A 24665-nucleotide genomic window follows, 5' to 3' on the forward strand; every position below is an offset into this window, starting at 1 on the left:
GTAAACATTCCTGCCAATGGCAAGAGGAGAGAAAGAAAAACACGCCCCCGTATCCGAAAACGCTGCTGCGTTTCTCCAAGGCATTTCTGCTTGACTTCGGAGAAAGGCGGTGGTGTTAATGGCGTCCTCTCCCCCTGCTCTGGTCTCCCGTGTTCGGCTGCTGCTCTGGTCTCCTCCCCCCCGTGTTGTTATACCAATCTTAGGCCGGGGTCCTCCGTTGTCACTCTATTTTCATATCTGAGAATTGCTTTCATGAAAAGTCCGTCGATATATTTTAAGATGGCGACATCCAGAACGCACATATTCAAGCCTCTTTCCGTGTCTTAAGCGCACGCTGTGTCCTGTTTCAACTACACGAACCTTCGTCGCCGCAGCAACCGCGATTTGGCGTCCTGCGTCCACGTGATGACGCTTGAACTATGATGACGCGTGAGCACCAGCCGCCCGCGCGAGCCTCCCCAGGGACAGCCGCTAACCGTGGCAGGGTTCTGGAGGTTGGTTGTGCAGTGCTTTAAAAGGGGCTTGATTTCAACAGCGTGGTTATCTTTTCATCTTCCACCCCACCGATTAGGTGTTAAGATGGAAAAATTGTCGAGATAAAAATATTTTTTAAAGCAACACTGGCCAGTGGCACGTGATCTCCCCTCTGCTCTATGGATGGAATAAAGGCATCTCACATAGTTGTGGTTTTGACTTCTCGGTCACCACCTCAAACCTACAAGAGCCAGCAGGAAGCCAAATTCTTCTTAACATAGGCTCTGTATTGTGTTTTCTTATTTTCTTTTTTGCAATTTTACATAGCGCAAACTCGAGCCGAAGGTATTGGAGCACTTTACAAGAACACCAGTTAAATTGCACAAGAACACATTCATTTTTATTGTTTTTTGGGCATGGTTAGGTTATGCGATGTGCCCAGAATCACAGGATGTTGAGCTGATGCTGAGACTCAAACCTGGTTCTTCTACTAGAACCTGGAATTCTATAGGAAGCAACATCCGAGATCAGTGTACCTGACTCAGAGTGACATCTGACGACAAAACGAAAAATACATAGCTGCTATTCGCTTTATAACATGGCTGCCGCCAGCAAACACAGGTAATGGCATTTATCTTATGTTTTCAGATGTACAAAAAAACTTCATCTGGCGCTTTTGAAAGCCACATTAGTCAGCTGCGGTCAGACAGCCATCTTGGGTTGCAAACTCATTAAGTGTGCTTTATGTCCTATATTGTGACTCTCTAGCCTCAGTTTCACAAATAAGAAAATCAAAAAAGCTGGTGGAACGGCAAAACGAATATAAACCTCTGGAAATGCTCTTAGGTGGCCTCCCACTCTGTGTTTTTGCTATCTGCGTCAATAAAGTGGCTAGGTGTATGTGAAGGAGTCTTGGCGCTACAAGGGGACATCTCAGTCCGAAATAATAGGCAGCCATGATCCCTCTGAATTGGAGCACAAGCAACACAAAAAACTTTTGGAATTCTTGCATCTCACTTGGGAGGTGCTGCCCAAGTCCTTTATGGCACAGATAGCTATTTCATGCTACCCTACTTAAAGTGTTTTAGCGAGACAAACAATAAGTATTTACAAATTCAATAGGTCTTGTCTTTAGTGAGGGCTAAGCTATTCGTTTTGCCAAAGACGTCACGGAAGTTAGAGAGTGCTTTGCAGGGCGACTCCCAGCGGGAATAGGGAGAGGAGACGTCTCTGTGATGACTCCAGCAAGAGACTTGGAGGGGCTGCATATGGGTTTGGAAGCAGGAGAAGCGACAAAACTTCTTTAAAGCAAAGGCACCGAAAAGAATAAGTCACCGTTTACTGTAATATGCGTAACTTCCGTCCCCGAGTATCCCTGGTTTAGAGCAACAGAGTTCCAAGGTCCCTGTGTTTGTTTTACATAACCAGCTCTTCTACTTCTGTTGCAATCGAAGAGGTTAAAGGGCAAAGAACAAAGGACTACCCGTGAAAACAGCGGTTAGGCGGCTAGAGGAATGTTATCGTTTTTATTCTGGTTTTATTTGTCTTGGATGTTCGTTTTAATGAGGCAGTCTTAACTATCCTGCCCCCACCAGGAATATAGCAGTGCTTAATTTGTAAAAGAATAGGTGCCGGGGCTCACATTTTCTTCAGAAGCCTGCCACTTCTGAATGCCTGGGTTGTTTCTCTGTGCTGGTCCATGTATACTTGCCGTGCACCAGCTATTTATGCATTATGTATGCGGCCTCAGATGATAATATAACCAGGAACAACACTTTTAATGTTTATGTGTTTGGAAAAATGAAACGCGACTCAGACTTGCTAGAAGTCGAGCCTTTGACATACAGACTGCATACAAATTAAAGCAGCAAAGCCTTAACTCTGAGCTATGCCGCACTTTCGATTGAACGCTCTATATTAGTCATTCCAGTAGTGTAGTAAGGGTGACATGAGCCGAATCCAATCATGGAAAGTAGTCCTCCACGTCCCTTTTAGAATGTAAAGTGCTGACATAATATACCAACGAGTTAAATCTTTTAATTTATTTTCAGTTCGGGACCACCACCAACTGGAGAAAAAGCAGTAATCCCGGCCCTGTAAAAAAAAGTGCAGGTGCTAAGCACCCGAAAGCACCGGCTCAAATTAAGCTGTTTACTATAGTACTTTAACCTCTGTCCCTCGAGTATGCTTGTTTTAGAGTGGTACATTTCTATTGTCCCTGTGTTTGTTTGGCATTAATAACACCCCTAGCATTGCAGTCTTCAAAGAACGTTGTAAGTGCAAATCATTTAGCAACCTTATTTACCCAATAGTATTAGTGGTAGACAAGACACAGATGTACTTTTCGCCAGGGAGATATTTTTATGTAATCTACCAAATTCTCCTGCCTATTGTTAGACAGACCAACCATTCCGACGACGAAATGCTTATTTTTATCATCAGTCCTGTACCATACCTAGCACTTTATCCTCTTAGATCACAGAACTTTATATACTATTGAAGCAGTTTCAATATCTAGGGCTCACTTGCATGGGTCTTTGTTATCCTGTAGATGCTGCTAAATGTAATTAAATGTTTCTTTTTAGCCTTAGAAACCTCAGGCCAGAACTGTGGGATTGGTTAAAAATCTTTTGCTGGCCATTGTTTTATGACAATTATGTTTCTGTAAATAGTCACTTGCACTTTATAGTGAGATCTATATTGAGGTTCATTTGTTTTTAGTATTCTTTAGTCAAGAAATATTCAGATTACAAAGCCTGCTGTGCCGATGTTATACAGTCGCGGAAAACCACATAATGTAAATAGGTCAGTGGGCTACTGCGTGTGTGTGTGTAGGTGGCTCTGTGTGGGTGGCTCTATTTGTGTGTGGATTGCTCTATGTGAATAGCTCTGTGTGGGTGGCTCTGTGTGTGTGGGTGGCTTTGTGTGTGGGTGCAAATGCAATAGGTCTCGCATTTGAGAGTGATTAAGCTATTGACATTGTAAATAACAATGCCGTTTCTTTAAATGTTTTAAAAACAAAAACATAAACAAAAATAATGTCATGAGCAATCCCAATAGCTCTAACTTTAACAATGCCGAGACCATTGCATTGTAAATGCTTGTTATTCACTGTCCATGAATATTAATGACCGTTCAATGAACGAAAAGAAAAAGTTATGTATTTTGAGTCCTAGCATTTTATCTTGGGTGTGTTCAATAGCTTCACAAGCAACCACCGTGCCACTCCATTAAAGTCAGACAAACATTGGGGAATAGTGATTAAGATCTACGTTGTATGATCCGTCAAAATGAACTGTCCTTAACTGACCCTGCATTCTACTCTAGAAGCCTGGGGCTGCTCTTGACCTATAAGGTTCGGTGTCAAATTTCATTCTAAAGCAGATGTCATCATGGTTGATTTCCCAAAGTTCTTTCTTCTAAAAGGAATAATTAAAACATATCATCTCATGGCTATTGCTTCTTTATGCTAAATTCAAAACGAAACATAGACGGTGCTTACGTTTTGATTGGCAGATTGCCATCTGTCTGAATAATTTTTTACAAACGGAAATTTCTCATGAGATGTGCCCTGGCTTCCTGCCCTTAGCCATAGATATTCAGTGTTTATTAATTTAATGACGATGGTCCTGAAGGAGAAATTGGATTACAAATAAGGTTCTATTCTTTGCACCAAGTTTCTATCTATTGACTCTGCCCTTCGACTTTTCCCTCTTCCTTTCACTATTGACTGTTTTTAGGTCTCCCCTAGGCAGCGCATGCGCTGTCTCGACGAGATGCTGTTTACACTAAATGATGTTGGTAACCGCCTCTTTTTCTTGCAGACTTTCAATTCATTTTTAGGTCTCGCCTGAGCCAGCGCTTTAGCGCTGCTCTCGCAAGAGCTTTTGTAAAAGGGGGATCTGGAAGTGCAAACTAGTGATTTTCAGGCCTCCAAATACAGTGCATGTGCGCCGGGTGCGCGCACCATTTGGCAGCCTGAAAAGCACTGCCTGATCACTTTCGTGGACACAGCCACCATCTGTCTCCTCCGTCACGGGTCATTAAGTTGCATTCTCCTCTGCCTCCGCCCGATCAATTTAACTTTCACTTTCGTGGCTTGGCTTGTTTTTTGTTTTGGTTAGCCATGGGGAGATTGCTGTTCATGCAGTTCCTCCTTTCACTAATCTTCCCTCCCTGATAATGTATTTCTCCCCTCTGCAGTGTTTGCTATCCTTTCTTCTCTTAACTAGCCCACTCCGCCCCTCCACCTCCCCTCTTCATTCCCGGCTACAAACCTACACCCGTTCCTCCAAGGGCTCCTCCCTCTTCTCGGATTGTAAGGACCAACCCCCCCCCCCCTCTCCCTTTTGCAATGTATACTCTCCCCTCGCCCCGCGTAACCCTCTCTATGAGTTTTGTTTTCTCTTCTCTTAAGATTTGCCTCGGCTCCTCCCTCCGCAGTCCCCCCTTACCCTCTCAGGCCCTGTCTGCCTCTCTCGTTTTCTTCAGCGGTCCATGTGCGTCCTTCTCGGACCCTGCCAGTCCCTCTCCGTTTTCTTACCTTGTCTCCCCGTCTCTCTCGTGTTCCTTTCCCTGGTCTCTCTTCATTCCTCTTTCCTGCCCCTCTCCCTCTTCTGCAGCCGCATCTCTCTCTTTTCTTACCCTGCCTGTCCATCTCACACCAGCAGTTCCCTTCTCCCCCTCCTCTCTCTCAATTCCGCTGTTGCTGTTTTCCCTTCTCTTATCCCGCCTGCCCCGCTCCCTCCTTCCTGCTGCTCATTCTCCTCCCTCTGCAGACACAATCCCCCCTCCCTCCGATTATTCTGCCCACCCATCTCTTCCACCTGCAGCCGCTGATCCCTGTCTTCAACCATCCCACAGCTCTTTTCCCAGGCCCTGCCTGTCTCTTGTCTCTGCTGTCCTTGAAGGCGCTGTGACTGGTTCGTGCCTTATGCAGGAATAAAGCTCGGACTATGGTAGGTCTGGCAGAAAGTTTAACTACGTTGCAGAAATTGTAACGTTTCAAAACTTATTTTTGCATCATGTTTGCGTCTGATTTGTACAGAAAATTGTTTTTTCCCTCGAACCAGTATCTCAAAATAATTTTGTAACCGAAGAGCGCGCCCACATGAAAAGTCATGAGTGATGCAAGCTACACCACATTTCACATTCAAAGCAGAATTTGTAAATGGAAGTCTGAAATTTCGCAGGAGGGAAAAATATGTGATTTTTGACTACCTTTACTTAGACCATTTTTCACTATTACTCAAAATGTAAGCTCACTTTAAATCATGCCCCAAAATAACAAGATGTTTGTTAACCCTCTGCCGTCAACGTCAGCCGCTCCATGCGATAAAAAATTAAAGCCTGCTGGACGGATAACGTTTCAGTCAGCACGCTTGTGAGCGGCAATCCACTGCCTCAGTTGCAAAGCACTTTGTATTAACGGGCTACTAGCAGTGAATGCAACGAGTCTGCCTGTTAATGCAATCGGGCACAAAAATAGGCAGTGGCTTGCCTGTGCATAGTCCACCGGACCAGACAATGCTGCTCGAAAGCATGAATGATTAACTGCTCTGGGCGAAGAGGCTTCATGCCTGTATAAAGCGCGGACCAATCACGGCGCAGCACCATCCTGGATGGGCAGCGGCAATAGGCTCGCCCTGTGTAGGGGGCGCTGTGGTCCCTATTCTTAGGGGCCACCTGGACACCGCTCCAGCGGTCCCCTACAGAGCAAGAGGCTGGACCACTGAGAGCATCCCTGCTTGCAGTACAGCGTAAGCGCCCCCCTGCCCCCCCTCTCCCCTCCAGGCACGAGGAATCTACCCCACAAAGTGTAAAATGCTGTCTACCCCTCTCCGTCCGGTCATCTTCTGCCCAATGTAGCGCTCCGAGGCAGACTAATTGCCACACAGTAACTATAACAACCAGCCTATCACTAACGCCCCATCTCCCACTCATGATTCCATTGTGTGTCCTATTAAATAATTTACACCAGCAGCTACTTGCAATACAGCAACAAGCATTTGCAATGCAATAGGTCTCGCAGTTACACAAGTTAAAGCTATTGGCATTGTAAATGACAATGCCAATAGGCATTGTTATTTGCAATGTCAATAGCTCAAACTCGCGTAAATGCGAGACCTAATGCATTGCAAATGCTTGTTTGGTGTGTCACTCAAACCGTCCGAGTTCCGTTCAAGTTGTTGTTGGTGCGAGCTGTCAGAAAGTCCCTCCTTTTGGACATTGTACACGCCTACAGCTATTGGCCCCTTTACCTGTACTCCTTCGTGGTCTGAAGTTATATGTTTGCATTGTTGGACTTTTTTTTAGGCTTTCTTTCGACGCCCATGCCAAAACATTTTTCGTTTTTTTAAACATTCACGTTATCATGTGCTTACAAAAGCCTGCATGATCGAAATGGGTTTCTTTAGTTTCTGAGCGAAGGGCTTTACGATATACGTCTTTAACATTATTTAATGCCAACAGAGCGCGGTCTTTTTACATTTTTGTTTGTTTTTAGGTTGCCATGAGCACATAACTGCGCTGCACGCTAAGCTTTATATTAATAGCAGCGCACATACTTTTTGTAGTACAAGTTAGTACTTTGCTTTGTTTACTTTGCTATTATTCCAGCCCACATAATACAACTGAGTGTGCTGTCTGATGTCTGATGCTTGCTGATGCCTGATGACTGATGCCTGATGCTTGTGGATGTTTGATTCCTGATGTCTGATGCTTGTGGATGTCTGATGCCTGATGCTTGTGGATGTCTGATGCTTGTGGATGTCTGATGTCTGATGCTTGTGGATGTCTGATATGTGATGCCTGATGTCTGATGCTTGTGGATGCCTGATGTCTGATGCTTGTGGATGTCTGATGCCTGATGCTTGTGGATGTCTGATGCCTGATGTGTCATGCCTGATATCAGATGCTTGGGGATGTCCGATGCCTGATGCTTGGGGATGTCTGCTGCCTGATGTCTGATGCTTGGGATGTCTGATGCTTGTGGATGTTTGATTCCAGATGTCTGATGCTTGTGGATGTCTGATGCCTGATGCTTGTGGATGCCTGATGTCTGATGCTTGTGGATGTCTGGTGGCTGGTGCTTGTGGATGTCTGATACCTGATGTTTGATGCCTGATATCTGATGCTTGGGGATGTCTGATGCTTGGGATGTCTGATGCCTGATGCTTGTGGATGTCTGATGCCTGATGTTTGATGCCTGGTGTCTGATGCGTGTGGATGTCTGATGCCTGATGCTTGTGGATGTCTGCTGCCTGATGTCTGATGCTTGTGGATGTCTGATGCTTGTGTATGCCTGATGCCTGAGGATGTCTGATGCCTGATTCTTGTGGATGTCTGATGCCTGATGCTTGTGGATGTCTGCTGACTGCTGTCTGATGCATGATGCTTGTGGATGTCTGATGCCTGATGCTTGTGGATGTCTGATGCCTGATGTTTGATGCCTGATGTCTGATGCTTGTGGATGTCTGATGGATGTCTGATGCCTGATGCTTGTGAATGTCTGATGCCTGATGTCTGATGCCTGATGTCTGATGCCTGATGTCTGATGCCTGATACCTGATGCTTGTGGATGTCTGATGCCTGATGCTTGTGGATGTCTGATGCCTGATGTCTGATTCCTGATGTCTGATGCTTGTGGATGCCTGATGTCTGATGCTTGTGGATGTCTGATGCCTGATGCTTGTGGATGTCTGATGTTTGATGCCTGATATCTGATGCTTGGGGATGTCTGATGCCTGATGCTTGGGGATATCTGATGTCTGATGCTCGAGATGTCTAATGCCTGATGCTTGTGGATGTCTGATGCCTGATGTTTGATGCCTGGTGTCTGATGCGTCTGGATGTCTGATGTCTGATGCTTGTGGATGTCCGATGCCTGATGCTTGTGGATGTCTGATGACTGCTGTCTGATGCATGATGCTTGTGGATGTCTGATGCCTGATGCTTGTGGATGTCTGATGCTTGTGGATGTCTGATGTTTGATGCCTGATGTCTGATGCTTGTGGATGTCTGATGTCTGATGCTTGTGGATGCCTGATGCCTGTGGATGCCTGATTTCTGATGGATGTCTGATGCCTGATGTCTGATGATTGTGGATGTCTGATGCCTGATGTGTGATGTCTGATGCTTGTGGATGTCTGATGCCTGATACCTGATGTCTGATGTCTGATGCTTGTGGATGCCTGATGGCTGGTGCTTGTCGATGTCTGATACCTGATGTTTGATGCCTGATATCTGATGCTTGGGGATGTATGATGCTTGGGGATGTCTGATGCTTGGGATGTCTGATGCCTGATGCTTGTGGATGTCTGATGCCTGATGTTTGATGCCTGGTGTCTGATGCGTGTGGATGTCTGATGCTTGTGGATGTCTGATGTCTGAGGATGCCTGATGCTTGTGGATGTCTGATGCCTGATGCTTGTGGATGTCTGATGACTGCTGTCTGATGCATGATGCTTGTGGATGTCTGATGCCTGATGTTTGATGCCTGATGTCTGATGCTTGTGGATGTCTGATGCCTGATGTCTGATGCTTGTGGATGTCTGATGCGTGATGCTTGTGGATGTCTGATGGATGTCTGATGCCTGATGCTTGTGAATGTCTGATGCCTGATGTGTGATGCCTGATGCTTGTGGATGTCTGATGCCTGATGTCTGATGCCTGATACCTGATGCTTGTGGATGTCTGATGCCTGATGCTTGTGGATGTCTGATGCCTGATGTCTGATGCCTGATGTCTGATGCTTGTGGATGCCTGATGTCTGATGCTTGTGGATGTCTGATGCCTGATGCTTGTGGATGTCTGATGTTTGATGCCTGATATCTGATGCTTGGGGATGTCTGATGCTTGGGGATATCTGATGTCTGATGCTCGGGATGTCTGATGCCTGATGCTTGTGGATGTCTGATGCCTGATGTTTGATGCCTGGTGTCTGATGTCTGATGCCTGATGCTTGTGGATGTCCGATGCCTGATGCTTGTGGATGTCTGATGACTGCTGTCTGATGCATGATGCTTGTGGATGTCTGATGCCTGATGTTTGTGGATGTCTGATGCTTGTGGATGTCTGATGTTTGATGCCTGATGTCTGATGCTTGTGGATGTCTGATGCCTGATGTCTGATGCTTGTGGATGCCTGATGCCTGTGGATGCCTGATTTCTGATGGATGCCTGATGTCTGATGCTTGTGGATGTCTGATGCCTGATGCTTGTGGATGTCTGATGCCTGGCGTCTGATGCTTGTGGATGTCTGATGCTTGTGGATGTCTGATGCTTGTGGGTGTCTGACGCCTGATGTCTGATGCCTGATGTTTGATGCCTGATGCTTGTGGATGTCTGGTGTCTGATGCCTGATGCTTGTGGATCTCTGATGCTTGTGGATGTCTGACGTCTGACGCTTGATGCTTGTGGATGTCTGACGCCTGATTCATGTGGATGTCTGATGCATGTGGATGTCTGATGCCTGATGCATGTGGATGTCTGATGCCTGTCTGATGCTTGTGGATGTCTGATGCCTAATGCTTGTGAATGTCTGATGCCTGATGTTTGTGGATGTCTGATGCCTGATGCTTGTGCATGTCTGATGCCTGATGCTTGTGGATGTCTGATGCCTGATGTTTGATGTCTGATGCCTGTGGATGTCGGATGCCTGATGTCTGATGCCTGAGGATGTCTGATGCCTGATGCTTGTAGATGTCTGATGCCTGAAGACTGATGCCTGATGCTTGTGGATGTCTGATGATGCCAGATGTCTGATGCCTGATATTTGTGGATGTCTGATGCCTGATGTTTGATGCCTGATGTCTAATGCTTGTGGACGTCTGATGTCTGATGCTTGTGGATGTCTGATGCTTGTGGATGCCTGATGTCTGATGCTGGATGCTTGTGGATGTCTGATGCCTGATGCTTGTGGATGTCTGATGCCTGATGTCTGATGCTCGTGGATGTCCGATGCCTGATACCTGATGTCTGATGCTTGTGGATGTCTGATGCCTGATGCTTGTGAATGTCTGAAGCCTGATGTCTGATGCCTGATGTTTGTGGATGTCTGATGCCTGATGTCTGATGCTTGTGGATGTCTGATGCCTGATGCTTGTGGATCCCTGATGTGATGATGAGTGTGGATGTCTGATGCCTGATGTCTGATGCTTGTGGATGTCTGATGCCTGATGCGTGTGGATGTTTGATGCTTGATGCGTGTGGATGTCTGATGCCTGATGTCTGATGCTTGTGGATGTCTGATGCATGGCACATGTGGATGTCTGATGCCTGATGTCTGGTGCTTGTAAATGTCTGATGCCTGATGCTTGTGGATGCCTAATGTCTGATGCCTGAGGATGTCTGATGCTTGTTGACGCCTGATGCTTGTGGATGTCTGATGCCTGGTGTTTGATGTCTGATGCTTGTGGACGTCTGCTGCCTGATGCGTGTAGATATCTGATGCTTTTGGATGTCTGATGTCTGATGCCTGATGCTTGTGAATTTCTGATGCCCGATGCTTGTGGATGTCTGATGTCTGATGCTTGTGGATGTTTGATGCCTGATGCTTGTTGATGTCTGATGCCTGATGTCTGATGCCTGATGCTTGTGGATGTGTAAAGCCTGATGTCTGTTGCCTGATGTTAGATGCCTGATGCTTGTGGATGTCTGCTGCCTGATGTCTGATGCTTGTGGGTGTCTGATGCCTGATACTTGTGGATGCCTGATGTCTGATGCTTGTGGATGTCTGATGCCTGATGTTTGATGCCCGCTGCTTGTGGATGTCTGCTGCCTGATGTCTAATGCCTGTGGATGTCTCTGATGTCTGATGCTTGTGGATGCCTGATGCTTGTGGATGTCTGATGTTTGATGCCTGATGTCTGATGCTTGTGGATGTCTGATGCCTGATGCTTGTGGATGTCTGATTCCTGATGTCTGATGCTTGTGTATGTCTGATGCCTGATGCTTGTGGATGTCTGAAGCCTGATGTCTAATGCTTGTGGATGCCTGATGTCTGATGCTTGTGGATGTCTGAAGTCTGATGTCTGATGCCTGAGGATGTCTGATGCCTGATGCTTGTAGATGTCTGATGCCTGAAGACTGATGTCTGATGCCTGATGCTTTTGGATGCCTGATGATGCTGGATGTCTGATGCCTGATATTTGTGGATGTCTGATGCCTGATGTTTGATGCCTGATGTCTAATGCTTGTGGACGTCTGATGTCTGATGCTTGTGGATGTCTGATGCTTGTGGATGCCTGATGTCTGATGCTGGATGCTTGTGGATGTCTGATGCCTAATGCTTGTGGATGACTGATGCCTGATGTCTGATGCTCGTGGATGTCCGATGCCTGATACCTGATGTCTGATGCTTGTGGATGTCTGATGCCTGATGCTTGTGAATGTCTGAAGCCTGATGTCTGATGCCTGATGTTTGTGGATGTCTGATGCCTGATGTCTGATGCTTGTGGATGTCTGATGCCTAATGCTTGTGGATCCCTGATGTGATGATGCGTGTGGATGTCTGATGCCTGATGTCTGATGCTTGTGGATGTCTGATGCCTGATGCGTGTGGATGTTTGATGCTTGATGCGTGTGGATGTCTGATGCCTGATGTCTGATGCTTGTGGATGTCTGATGCCTGATACATGTGGATGTCTGATGCCTGATGTCTGGTGCTTGTAAATGTCTAATGCCTGATGCTTGTGGATGTCTGATGCTTGTGGATGCCTAATGTCTGATGCCTGATGCTTGTGGATGTCTGATGCCTGGTGTATGATGCCTGATGCTTGTTGATGTCTGATGCCTGATGTCTGATGCCTGATGCTTGTGGATGTGTAAAGCCTGATGTCTGTTGCCTGATGCTTGTGGATGTCTGATGTCTGATGCTTGTGGGTGTCTGATGCCTGATACTTGTGGATGCCTGATGTCTGATGCTTGTGGATGTCTGATGCCTGATGTTTGATGCCCGCTGCTTGTGGATGTCTGCTGCCTGATGTCTAATGCTTGTGGATGTCTCTGATGCCTGATGCTTGTGGATGTCTGATGTTTGATGCCTGATGTCTGATGCTTGTGGACTTGTGGATGTCTGATGCCTGATGCTTGTGGATGTCTGATTCCTGATGCCTGATGCTTGTGGATGTCTGAAGCCTGATGTCTAATGCTTGTGGATGCCTGATGTCTGATGCTTGTGGATGTCTGAAGCCTGATGTCTGATGCCTGAGGATGTCTGATGCCTGATGCTTGTAGATGTCTGATGCCTGAAGACTGATGTCTGATGCCTGATGCTTGTGGATGTCTGATGATGCCGGATGTCTGATGCCTGATATTTGTGGATGTCTGATGCCTGGTGTCTAATGCTTGTGGACGTCTGATGTCTGATGCTTGTGGATGTCTGATGCTTGTGGATGCCTGATGTCTGATGCTGGATGCTTGTGGATGTCTGATGCCTGATGCTTGTGGATGTCTGATGCCTGATGTCTGATGCTCGTGGATGTCCGATGCCTGATACCTGATGTCTGATGCTTGTGGATGTCTGATGCCTGATGCTTGTGAATGTCTGAAGCCTGATGTCTGATGCCTGATGTTTGTGGATGTCTGATGCCTGATGTCTGATGCTTGTGGATGTCTGATGCCTGATGCTTGTGGATCCCTGATGTGATGATGCGTGTGGATGTTTGATGCTTGATGCGTGTGGATGTCTGATGCCTGATGTCTGATGCTTGTGGATGTCTGATGCCTGATACATGTGGATGTCTGATGCCTGATGTCTGGTGCTTGTAAATGTCTAATGCCTGATGCTTGTGGATGTCTGATGCCTGATGCTTGTGGATGCCTAATGTCTGATGCCTTAGGATGTCTGATGCTTGTTGATGACTGATGCCTGATGCTTGTGGATGTCTGATGCCTGGTGTATGATGTCTGATGCTTGTGGATGTGTAAAGCCTGATGTCTGTTGCCTGATGTTAGATGCCTAATGCTTTTGGATGTCTGCTGCCTGATGTCTGATGTCTGATGCTTGTGGACGTCTGCTGCCTGATGCGTGTAGATATCTGATGCTTTTGGATGTCTGATGCCTGATGCTTGTGGATGTCTGATGTCTGATGCTTGTGGATGTTTGATGCCTGATGCTTGTTGATGTCTGATGCCTGATGCTTGTGGATGTGTAAAGCCTGATGTCTGTTGCCTGATGTTAGATGCCTGATGCTTTTGGATGTCTGCTGCCTGATGTCTGATGCTTGTGGATGCCTGATGTCTGATGCTTGTGGATGTCTGATGCCTGATGTCTGATGCCTGATGCTTGTGGATGTCTGATGCCTGATGTTTGATTCCCGCTGCTTGTGGATGTCTGCTGCCTGATGTCTAATGCTTGTGGATGTCTCTGATGCTTGATGCTTGTGGATGCCTGATGCTTGTGGATGTCTGATGTTTGATGCCTGATGTCTGATGCTTGTGGACTTGTGGATGTCTGATGCCTGATGCTTGTGGATGTCTGATTCTTGATGTCTGATGCTTGTGGATGTCTGATGCCTGATGCTTGTGGATGTCTGAAGCCTGATGTCTAATTCTTGTGGATGCCTGATGTCTGATGCTTGTGGATGTCTGAAGCCTGATGTCTGATGCCTGATGTTTGATGTCTGGTGCTCGTGGATGTCTGCTGCCTGATGTCTAATGCTTGTGGATGTCTCTGATGCCTGATGCTTGTGGATGTCTGATGCCTGATGCTTGTGGATGCTTGATGCCTGATGTCTGATGCTTGTGGACTTGTGGATGTCTGATGCCTGATGCTTGTGTATGCCTGATGCCTGATGCTTGTGGATGTCTGATGACTGATGTCTGATGTTTGTGGATGTCTGATGATGCCGGATGTCTGATGACTGATGTCTGATGCTTGCGGATGCCTGATGTCTCATGATTGATGCCTGATGCTTGTGGATGTCTGATGCCTGATGTTTGATGCCTGATGCTTGTGGATGTCTTATACCTGATGTCTGATGCTTGTGGATGTCTGATGCCTGATGCTTGTGAATAAATTAAAGGCATTGTCATTTACAATACCAGTTACAATACCAATAGCTCCAAAACTCGCAGTTGCGAGACCTATTGCATTGCAAATGCTTGTTCTCTTCTGTCTCTTGACTCAGTTGTTATTTGCCTTATCATAGCCTTCTTCTTTATGTTGTTTTGTGCCTCGTAAACATGTTTTCTTTCATCTGTTAATCTGTCCATGCTCCTTCTCTTCTCTTTTCTCTGTGTACTTCTCTCTATTTGTCCTTCCACCCCTCTCAGTCTGTTTCTCTGTGCCTTCTTTGTTTCTTCTATTGTTGGTGTAGCTTCTGTCTCTGGTAATCTCCACATCACGTAGGGTACTCCACACAGTGCTCATTTTTGCAGATCACTGGATTCCCCCTGAGCTCCAGCGCCTGTGGTCTCGCTGTGCTCGGATAATGGCTGTAGACTATGACAGGCTGCGGGACGCAGCTGCTGCCGAAGAGGAAGGGGAGGAAGCAGAGGAAAGGAAGGAAAGAGAGCAAGAGAAGGAAGCAGAAGAAGAGAGGAAGAGACAGCAGGAGAGTGTCAGTGAGCTTGAGGTACACAGCTAACTGTTGGACAGCTGTATATACCGGATTATCATTGCTAGAATAACCCCTGATATAAATATTGTGTCCTAAATACCATTTACAAAATTATAGCCCTATTGAAGTTAATAATAGAATTCCTATAGGCAACAGGGCAATATGTAGGTGTTCTAACATAAATTACACCTATTTAAAGGCATCATTTTGTTACAGAGCATGTTTTAGAAAGTAATAGTATCACTGTGGCGCCGCTGGACCCATTTACTATTGAACATAATATCTCCTGGCACTACACCCCAGAGTGGTTTACATGGTCCTCTGATGGATCTTGAACCGTGCGAGAGGGGTCGGATATAGGGGATCCAATCCAGTTATCCATTGAGAACCAGGAATTGGGTTACTGACCTATAGGCTGGTAATTAGATTAATGTATATAACTCTCATAACTGTGCTATACAAATACAGAATTTTTACGGCTAGATCAAATCTCCTGTAGTAATTCAGTCATACTAGAACTATACAAGCCAATAATTCAGTTAAAGCAAATCAAAATAGTAACATTAGAATCTGTTGACTAGATACATCTCAATTAGAATTCCCATCCCTCATTGACACTATTATTGGAATGCACAATCAATTATTGGAGACAAAATCATAGAGGGACAGAAACAGGATATAAGAATAGTTAGATGTTTATCTTTAAGTTAGGATAGGTAAATACATCTTAGCTATTAAATCAAGGAGTACAGAATAATCAAATGAATCTCTTTCAGGCCATCAATTACCAAGGCTCAAAAAGAAGAGTTCAGAATGGGACATTAACATTATTAGCTCTCTCCTAAGGGGGAGAAGAGTCCGGGAGTATCGCACACAGCGTATGCGTTAGACCAGGGAAAGGCAGAAAAGCCTGCAAGAACGAAAATTGTCTGTCAGTCCACTAGGAAGCAATCCTTAGTGGTAAGGTGGCAAATTGTGTCAAAAAGAGTGGCATCTTTATCATCAATCCAACATGTGATATAATTCCCCAAGTTCCGGGGTGACACTTCCTGGGTCACCTCTCCTGATCAGACCACTCAGTCTATTGGTCAGTTTGTTTAGAATGATTGTCGTGCAGCATAAAGAAGACACATATTATGGGAGAAAGTTGGAGATCATTACGTAAGCTATCAAACCATTAAAAAAAAAAATTGGTGTGTGAACAATCGTCTTTTAACAAGGCACATGAGTGAGTTGAAAGGGACAGTTGCTCATGACTAATGTTCCCAAAGTAACAAAATAGTTGCGAGTACTACTGGTATGTGCATGGGAACTCTTTTTATGGAACATAGTTTTATCCCACATTACAAATGTATGAGACCTTCTCATGAGAACACAGTCAAGCAAGAGAAAGAAAATGCAGGCCTAAATCAAATTTAAGTTCATGAAATATACAATATAAGTCAATGGAAACACATATTTTATTCTAAAGGTTCTTAACCCTTATATTCTTTCTTCACTTTTAGTTACATGTAAAGCATTTTAATTTCTTTCCAATTAGCACATGTAACTATGGCACATTACTACATTTCGAAAGTACCAACGTATAAAATTATTTCAAAATGTGAAGTAACTTAATTGTTTCTAGTAATTCTCATTAATACATGAATGAAGATAATTTTCTGAAAGTTTCAGTGAAATTGGAATTAGCATAAATGTGCAGCACCATTTCTTTTTCTTGGTTGTTGAACAATTTAACATGAGCAAAGATAGTTTTAGAGCAAAACTCTTCAATAAACGTTCATAGGGATATCTAATTTACATTTAGTTCCATTAATTCCTCACATATATCATTATTCAAAAGAGAATTGATTAATGAAACTTCTATAACACGAGTCATCACTTTCACAATTCTGTTCCAAGTTAAAAGAATACACATTGGAAATTTAATAAACACAAACCTATGTTATTCAAACAAGCATTTTCATCTAGTCTACACTCTTCTGCATGCTTTTACGATGCAGTAACTAAGTTCTTTATGATCTATTTCTCATAAATCTTCAACGTACAATGTACACAAGTGGTGCACATTTGTCATTTTTCTCTCAAAAGATGTCAAGATCAGTTTTATGTGTCAATTAGGGAACCCGCAGTTTATCTGCTTCATCAGTATACCGGAATAGCCGTGTTGCATCAGAAACATTGAAGACACATGCATCTTCTAAGGGAAACTTTGTTGTTACAGAGCCCTCAGAGCACACAAGCGTCTCTTCATTTGGAGAAGGTCTACAAAAGGTGGATGGTGGTATTGACATATCTCAGACACTGGTGGATGTGGTAACCCAGACGGTTAGAGAATGATATAGTGTGGCCAAAAGCTTAATAGATATGGCATAACTGACTAAAGCTTTCCTACTGCAGACAGTAGTAGGTCTGCACTAAATTAGAAAGATGCCGGTACACTTTCATTGAAAGCAGAATGCAGAATGTTTAGATTCTCTTTTCTTTTCTTCAGTTACTGAGAAAAGAAGAACGGACAGCCCCCCTCCTGTTGTCCTCAGGTAAGCCTGGGAGTAAAGGTGTGCCTTGATGTAAGGGTAGAAATAAGGTGTGTTGTTTACGTTCCTAATGTTGACTGCTTGGTTTCTGACCTCTTCCTCCTGACAGAAATTACTCTGGAAACTTCAGAGGAGGAGTGTTCACGAGTTATGATGATGACACCTGAAGAACGAAGGTGAGGTTGGTGCAGAGTCAGTATGGTGTGAAACATGGCCTAGTTGTCATGAATTACAAGAGTGCTTTATATGGTTATTTCAGCACCTGTATCTAGTGGAATAAGAAGGGTCATCAAAAGGCAGCAAAATGAGAGACTGCAGTTTTACAGGTGTTTACCAGGTGGTGTTCAGCAGCCTGGTATTGCCACTCTATAACACGTTGAATACCTGTATGGTACAATAGTTGCATAGCTATAAGTTTTAAATCCTGCCAAACATCCCCTGGTAGCTAACTGCCTGTGGCACTACACTCTCTCACTACGCCTCTTCCTGCACTCCCTATATTTATTATTAAACAGGTCATGAAATGCGACTATTGTGTTGTGTTGGTATTTGTTCAGGGCTTTCCATAGCCCTAATGAGGCGGTCTGGTTGCAAATTCTGTATAGCTCCTCATACCCGTGGTGAGATCATGAAGTGCTCTGATTTGCCTTGGTTTCCTAGGTGCCCTTCGGGGTGCATGATTCAAATTATGTTGTTAATTTGTTTGCCTATATGGGTTAAACTTGAGGAGTATATAGCTAAAGAGCACCAGCTCTGATCACAAGTCAGGTAAAGTTGGGAGAGGAGCACAAGTAGAACTGATTGAGGAGGAGACGTTTTACTTTTTTTTTTGAAAGCCGGTAAGAAGGTAGTAGTGCAGATTCCTGGGGATGGAATTCTACACTTTGAGTGTGCCAACTAGGAACATTGGTTTGGGTAACACTTCTTTATAAAAGTAGTGATTTAAAGTAATAGCGAGTCAGAGCTGTAGAGTTGGTGTGAACCACCAGAGAGCTTCAGTTTCTTTGCCAGGTAGTGTTAGTGGCCAAAGAGGGCGAGTTTATGACCTAGACAGGCAGCCTGTAAGTGGATCTACCACTAAAGAGCCTAAAATGAGGTGACAATTGAAGAAGTCAACCCCTAACTTCAAGGGTGCTACTGCATTCAGAGAGGCTTTAAGATAAAACGTATTTTGAGAATGTTAAATAGAATAGCATACCCATATTTAAGTCTTAGTAACAGTATATTTAAAAAATAACTTGTTTATCTCCTGTTCAGGTAAGATGCAGATGGTTTTGGAGATGGTGTGGGCTGGCAAGGATAGAAGGTACCGTTCCATCCTGGAGGGGTAATATGGTCATCTTCAGATCCTTGATGAGGCTTGCTGTTAAGTGTAGACTGTGGAGCAGGGAAATGCCAGCACCTAGATGCAAGAGTACTAGCTAGGGCTTGAACAGCAGTTCTGAAGACTCTTCATTGAAGGGGTAGTATCATTTACTTTAGTTGAGTGAGTTGGTACCAGGTCATCTTTGTTTTCTTGCCAGTGTGTTCCTTGAAGATGAGATCTATTTCCAGGGTGAATCTTGCATTGGGTGAAAGTTGTAGTATGAATCTGTCCAGGTTCATGTATTTGAGCTAAGTTTGGACTAGTTGGTGCTTGTTGTTCTTCGCATATAGCAGGCATTCTGTTTTGGGGCGTTTTGGGCATCAGCTACATGTTCAACATCCAGCTCTGAATGAGGTGTAAGCAGTGTTTGAGGCATTGAATATCTAGGTAAATTATTAAGCCTACGTCCCTGGTGTAGAGACATTCTGTCACTGGTCAGAGCAGCTTAGTGAATTACCAAGGAGTGGATGACAGACCAAACAGCAACAGTCGGAACTTGAAGATCTGCCATTGCCGCTCAATCTGAAGAAATCTCAAGTGGGGCTCGCAAATTGGTATTTTCAGATAGGTGCCCATCAGGTCCAAACGCACCTTCCATTCACCTAGCATTTAAGAGGTCACTTATGGGGTGAATGCCCTCCATCTTGAAATGCAAGTGCCCTACCAAGAGTTGAACTCCCTCAAGTTGATGCCCGGCCTGAAACCTTTGTCTTTTTTCTCCATGAGAAATATATTGATGAGGGACCCTTGGGGATGCTCTAGGGTTCTCCGAATGGTGTCAGTTCGCTGCAACTGTTCCACATCCCACTAGATGAACAGCTGCTGATCCTTGGAAAAACAAATCTACTTTGGCTAAACCTGTTGAATTGGAGTGCCATAAAAGTCTAGCTGGAAGTCCTGCACTGTCTCCAAGATCCACGCATCCACAATCCACTCCTTCCATTTGCATAGGAGCAGTCAAATTCTGCTCCTTAGAGCAACTTGTAGAAAATGTATAAGGCTAACCTGCACCTCTGTTGTCATAGCCTCCTTGTTAGAGTCGGGGATCTCTGGTTGGCGCAAGGTTGCCCTTGTGTCAAGCAGGAACCCTCTCCTCTACGTCAGGGCACAGGATAACCCCTTTGAGAATGACCCTTGCTCACCCTCTAGGTGCGTGGCGTGAGCAGCCAAGGCGATTCTTCAGGCGTTGTTGGTTAAGCAATTATAATCACACACACAGTAAACCCATTAATCCCCCCCAGAAACGGACACCAGGCTTAGGTATGTGAAAATACGCTCTTTATGTAAAAATAGGTATATCTATATGCGGATTTAACACAAGACCAGTAACGTTGTTTCTATGCCACCAGATTATTAAAGCAGGCCAACAGTTCTTTACGCGAATACTTCTTTAGTCGTTTCTCAATGTCACTTGGGAGATTCCAGTCTTGACTTACTTCAGGCCTACCGCGGCTCACGCATCGGTCGTGGGCGCGCTCGCGCCGTGCACAGCTCCTCCCGGTGGTTCCCGGGCAGCGGCGGTGAGACGGGCGTGCGGTGAGGATTTAACGGGGAAGTAAGGCGGTGCGGGCCCCGAGCCCGATACTGGAATTCCTGTAGCACTGTTGCGTGGAGAGAGTCGGCACAGATCGGTGCGACTCTCGGCTTTGGGGAAGTGTTCTTGGATCCTCGATCAGCGGGCGTGGGCAACAGGCAGGCGCGGCCAGCGACCCTTAGCACGGCGGTGCAGGGGGGGTCTCCACAGCGGGGGCGGCGCGGCCTGAGATGTCCGGGGATAGCGAAGCGGGGTCACAGGGCACAGACAGTGCAGCTGGATGACCCGGCGTAGATCACAGTCGTCGGACGGATTCCGGCGGGAGGGGTGACAGCGCGTTCAGCGCACTCCAGTGGCAGACGGAGACAGGGGCGCAGGCAAACTAGCCCGGGGACAGAGAGCGGCTCCGGACGGAGCGGGGCTCTAACGGGGTAAAGGCAGGCAAGCTCCTGAGTGTCACGGCCCTAGGAGGGGGCGATGAGGGGCGCAGTCTCTTTCCAGCGGGATGCACACACGGCTCGATTGGAGGACGAGCAAAAGCACAGAGAACCCACTGGTCCTGGGGTTCAGTTCAGGGGGCAAGCTCAGATCAAGCCCTTGGAGAATGTTCAAGCACAAAGCAGCAAAGTCTTTTCAGCAAGTCTCTTCCTCTCCTTTCTCAGCAAGGCAAGCAGCAGGCCAGTCCTTCCAGCGTCTTCTTCTCCTTCTAGTCGGGCAGAGGTCCTTTGTGGTAAAACAGGATTCTGATTTCTTAGGAGCCAGGCTCCTACTTTTATACAGTGATTCTTTTGTTCTTTAGCGCCAGGGGGCCTGGGCCTGGCTCAGTCCAGTTCTGGAGCACTTTGTTATGGTGACTCTGCCCTTTCCTTTCAGCAGCAGGGCAGAGACATCAGCCGCTCCACAGGGGGCGGCGCCGGCTTTGTGGTGGCAGAGCACAGGTCTATTCAATAGTCAAGGTGTACTCCTCCCACCCATCCTGGTGTCATCTCTCTACCCACCACCTGGCAGCCAACCTGTCTCTGGGGATTCCCCAACCCTGCTCCTTACTGTTGCTAGGCAGAACACACACACACAGCAGAGGCGGACTGAAATGGCCAGGTCAGTAAATACTAACTTTCTAAAAGTGGCATTTACAAACCCAGGATACTAAAATAAACTTGACTACAAGAAGTATTTTATTATTCTGAGTTCAGGCATACTAAACTTGATATTCTACCATGCTCTATGAGTCCACTGGGGTCACAGCGTGTAGTGACTCCAGCAGCCCATTCTGGCCTATGGAGAGCAGGTAGCCTTCAATAGTGAAAAACGAAAATGGCTGTAATTCACTACTAAGACATGCCACACACATCAGGGCATGTCCTACCTTATGCCTACAATGCACCCTGCCCTTGGGCCTACCAGAGGGGTGGCTAATATGTAGGTAAGGGAAGGTTTAGGGACTGGCAAGTGGGGGCACTTGCGCAGTCAGCGCGACAGTCCCAGACTGCACGCAGGGTCTGCGGTGGCAGACCCTAGACACATTTTTCAAGGCCGCTTTCTGTGGGTGGCGCAACCAGCGCTGCAAGCCCACCAGCAGCATTGGCATTCACAAGCCCTGGCACCCCTGGTGCACTTTACTGGGGACTGATAGTAAATCCAATAAACCAATCATGAATATCAATTACAGGTACACTTTACCTAGGGAGCACTTGCACTGCGGCACGGATTAGCCGTGGCGCAGTGCCCGGAGCGGACAACACCAGCAAAACAGTTGAGGCACACCATCAAAAAAGTGGAAGGGAAACTCACGCCAAGGTGCCAGGTCTAACACGTGTCCCCTCCAGCTGAAATGTGGGGAGAACTACCCTTGCCCAGGGGGTTCCTCGTCACTAAGGCGGAAATACCTGGACAGACCGTCAGCGTTGGCGTGATCTGTACCAGGACGGTGTTCCACCGTAAAGTCCATACCCTGTAGGGAGATGGACCACCTCAACAGCTTTGGGTTTTCACCCCTCATTTGCATCAACCATCTGAGGGGCCTGTGGTCCGTCTGAACCCGGAAGTGAGACCCAAACAAGTAGGGTCTTAGCTTCTTCAGCGCCCAGACCACAGCAAATGCTTCTCGCTCAATTGCACTCCACCTACTTTCCCGTGGAAGTAACCTCCTACTGATGAAGGCTACGGGTTGGTCCCAGCCCTCCTCAGTCATCTGCGAGAGAACAGCCCCTACACCATGCTCTGAAGCGTCTGTCTGCACTAGGAATTCCTTGGAGAAGTCAGGGGCCAAGAGCACGGGCGCCGTGCACATGGCAGTCTTCATGGTGTCGAAAGCTTTCTGACAGGTGTCAGTCCAGATCACGTTCCTGGGCTGCTTCTTGGAAGTCAGCTCTGTCAAGGGGGCAACAATCGTTCCATAGCCCTTGACAAACCTCCTGTAGTACCCAGTGAGCCCCAGGAAGGCCCTCACTGCGGTCTGCGTCTTGGGGGGCTCCCAAGCCAGGATGGTCTCAATTTTGGGTTGCAAGGGTGCCACCTTGCCACTCCCCACTTGGTGTCCCAAGTACACCACGGAACCCTGCCCGATCTGGCACTTGCTTGCCTTGATCGTGAGGCCTGCTCGGCGCAGAGCCATCAACACTTCCCAGAGGTGGCGCAGGTGTTCGGGCCAGGTGGCACTGAACACTGCGATGTCATCCAGGTAGGCGGCACTGAACGCATCCAGCCCAACCAGTACCTGGTTGACCAACCTCTGAAAGGTGGCAGGGGCATTCTTCATCCCAAATGGCATGACCCGGAACTGGAAGTGCCCATCTGGTGTAGAGAATGCTGACCTCTCTTTGGCCCCATCGGTCAAGGCGATCTGCCAGTACCCAGACGTTAAATCAAACGTGCTGAGGAACCGGGCAGCCCCTAGCCGATCAATGAGCTCATCAGCTCTGGGGATGGGGTGCGCGTCAGTCTTAGTTACTGAATTGAGTCCTCTGTAGTCCACACAGAACCGGAGTTCAGGTGTGGCTCCCGGCGCAGCAGCTTTGGGGACCAAGACCACGGGGCTGGACCAAGGACTGCTGGAGGACTCAACCACCCCTAGCGCAAGCATTTTGGAGACCTCCTCCTTAATGCAAGCTCTGACCCTGTCAGTTACCCTGTAAGCCTTGTGCTTCACAGGTAAGCTGTCTCCTGTGTCCACATCATGGACGCACCAATCTGTGACACCAGGAACCAGGGAGAACCTATCTGGAAACTGCCCCAGCAAGTGGCGGCAATCTTCCTGTTGTTCGGGCGTCAGGGTGGGTGAGAGGTTAACTCCATCCACTGACCCATCTTTCCCAGAGGCTACTAAGAGGTCAGGAAGAGGCTCGGTCTCCTCTTCCATTCCATCATCAGTGGCCAGCAGCATGCCCACTTCGGTCCTCTCTAAGTGGGGCTTAAGGCGGTTAACATGTAGGACCCTCAAAGGGTTCCTGGGAGACTGCATGTCCACCAAGTAGGTGATAGGACTTTTGCGCTCCACAACCTCAAATGGACCTGTCCACTTATCCTGAAGTGCACAATGCTCCACTGGGGCCAAGACCCACACCTTTTGTCCAGGTTGAAGCTCTACCAGAGTGGCATTCCGGTCGTACCGCCGCTTCATCTCCTCCTGGCTGGCTTCCAGATTTGCCTCAGCAAGTTGCCTGAAACGCCTAGTCTGGTTTCGGAAGGCCAGCATGTAACTGTATACATTCTGGGGAGCTTTCCTGGGAGATTGCTCCCAGCCTTCCTTTACCAAACTCAGAGGTCCTCTTACCGGGTGACCATACAGAAGCTCAAAGGGGCTGAACCCTAGAGACTTCTGTGGCACCTCTCGGTAAGTGAAGAGCAGGCATGGCAAGAGGACGTCCCACTTACACCTCATTGGACCGTCTAGGCCCATGATCATGCCTTTGAGGGTTCGGTTGAATCTCTCAACCAACCCATTTCCTTGGGGGTGGTAAGGAGTGGTGAACTTGTAAGTTACCCCACACTCCTTCCACAGGGATTTCATATATGTGGATATGAAATTGGTCCCCCTGTCGCTCACCACCTCTAGAGGGAATCCCACTCGGGAGAAAATTCCCATCAGTGCTCGTCCCACCACGGGGGCCGTCACTGTCCTCAGAGGAATGGCTTCAAGGTACCGGGTGGCATGGTCCACCAAGACCAGGATGAACCTGTTGCCCAGGGCTG

The 24665-nt window shown here is 46.8% G+C and overlaps 1 protein-coding gene across 3 annotated transcripts in view; it reads left to right on the forward strand.

The window, feature by feature from the left end:
- The window catches only part of REC8 (REC8 meiotic recombination protein), a 1025899-nt gene that overhangs the window by 574257 nt on the left and 426977 nt on the right, over positions 1-24665 (forward strand). For all 3 annotated transcript variants that reach the window (XM_085650794.1, XM_085650795.1, XM_085650797.1), the window contains 3 exons: positions 14856-15052; positions 17532-17577; positions 17684-17750. In XM_085650794.1, coding sequence (XP_085506920.1) covers positions 14856-15052; positions 17532-17577; positions 17684-17750 — 310 coding nt within the window. The remainder of the gene's footprint in view (positions 1-14855; positions 15053-17531; positions 17578-17683; positions 17751-24665) is intronic.

This window comes from Triturus cristatus, chromosome 1_1, assembly GCF_964204655.1.
Source record: "Triturus cristatus chromosome 1_1, aTriCri1.1, whole genome shotgun sequence".
In the NCBI taxonomy this organism is placed as follows: Eukaryota; Metazoa; Chordata; class Amphibia; order Caudata; family Salamandridae; genus Triturus; species Triturus cristatus.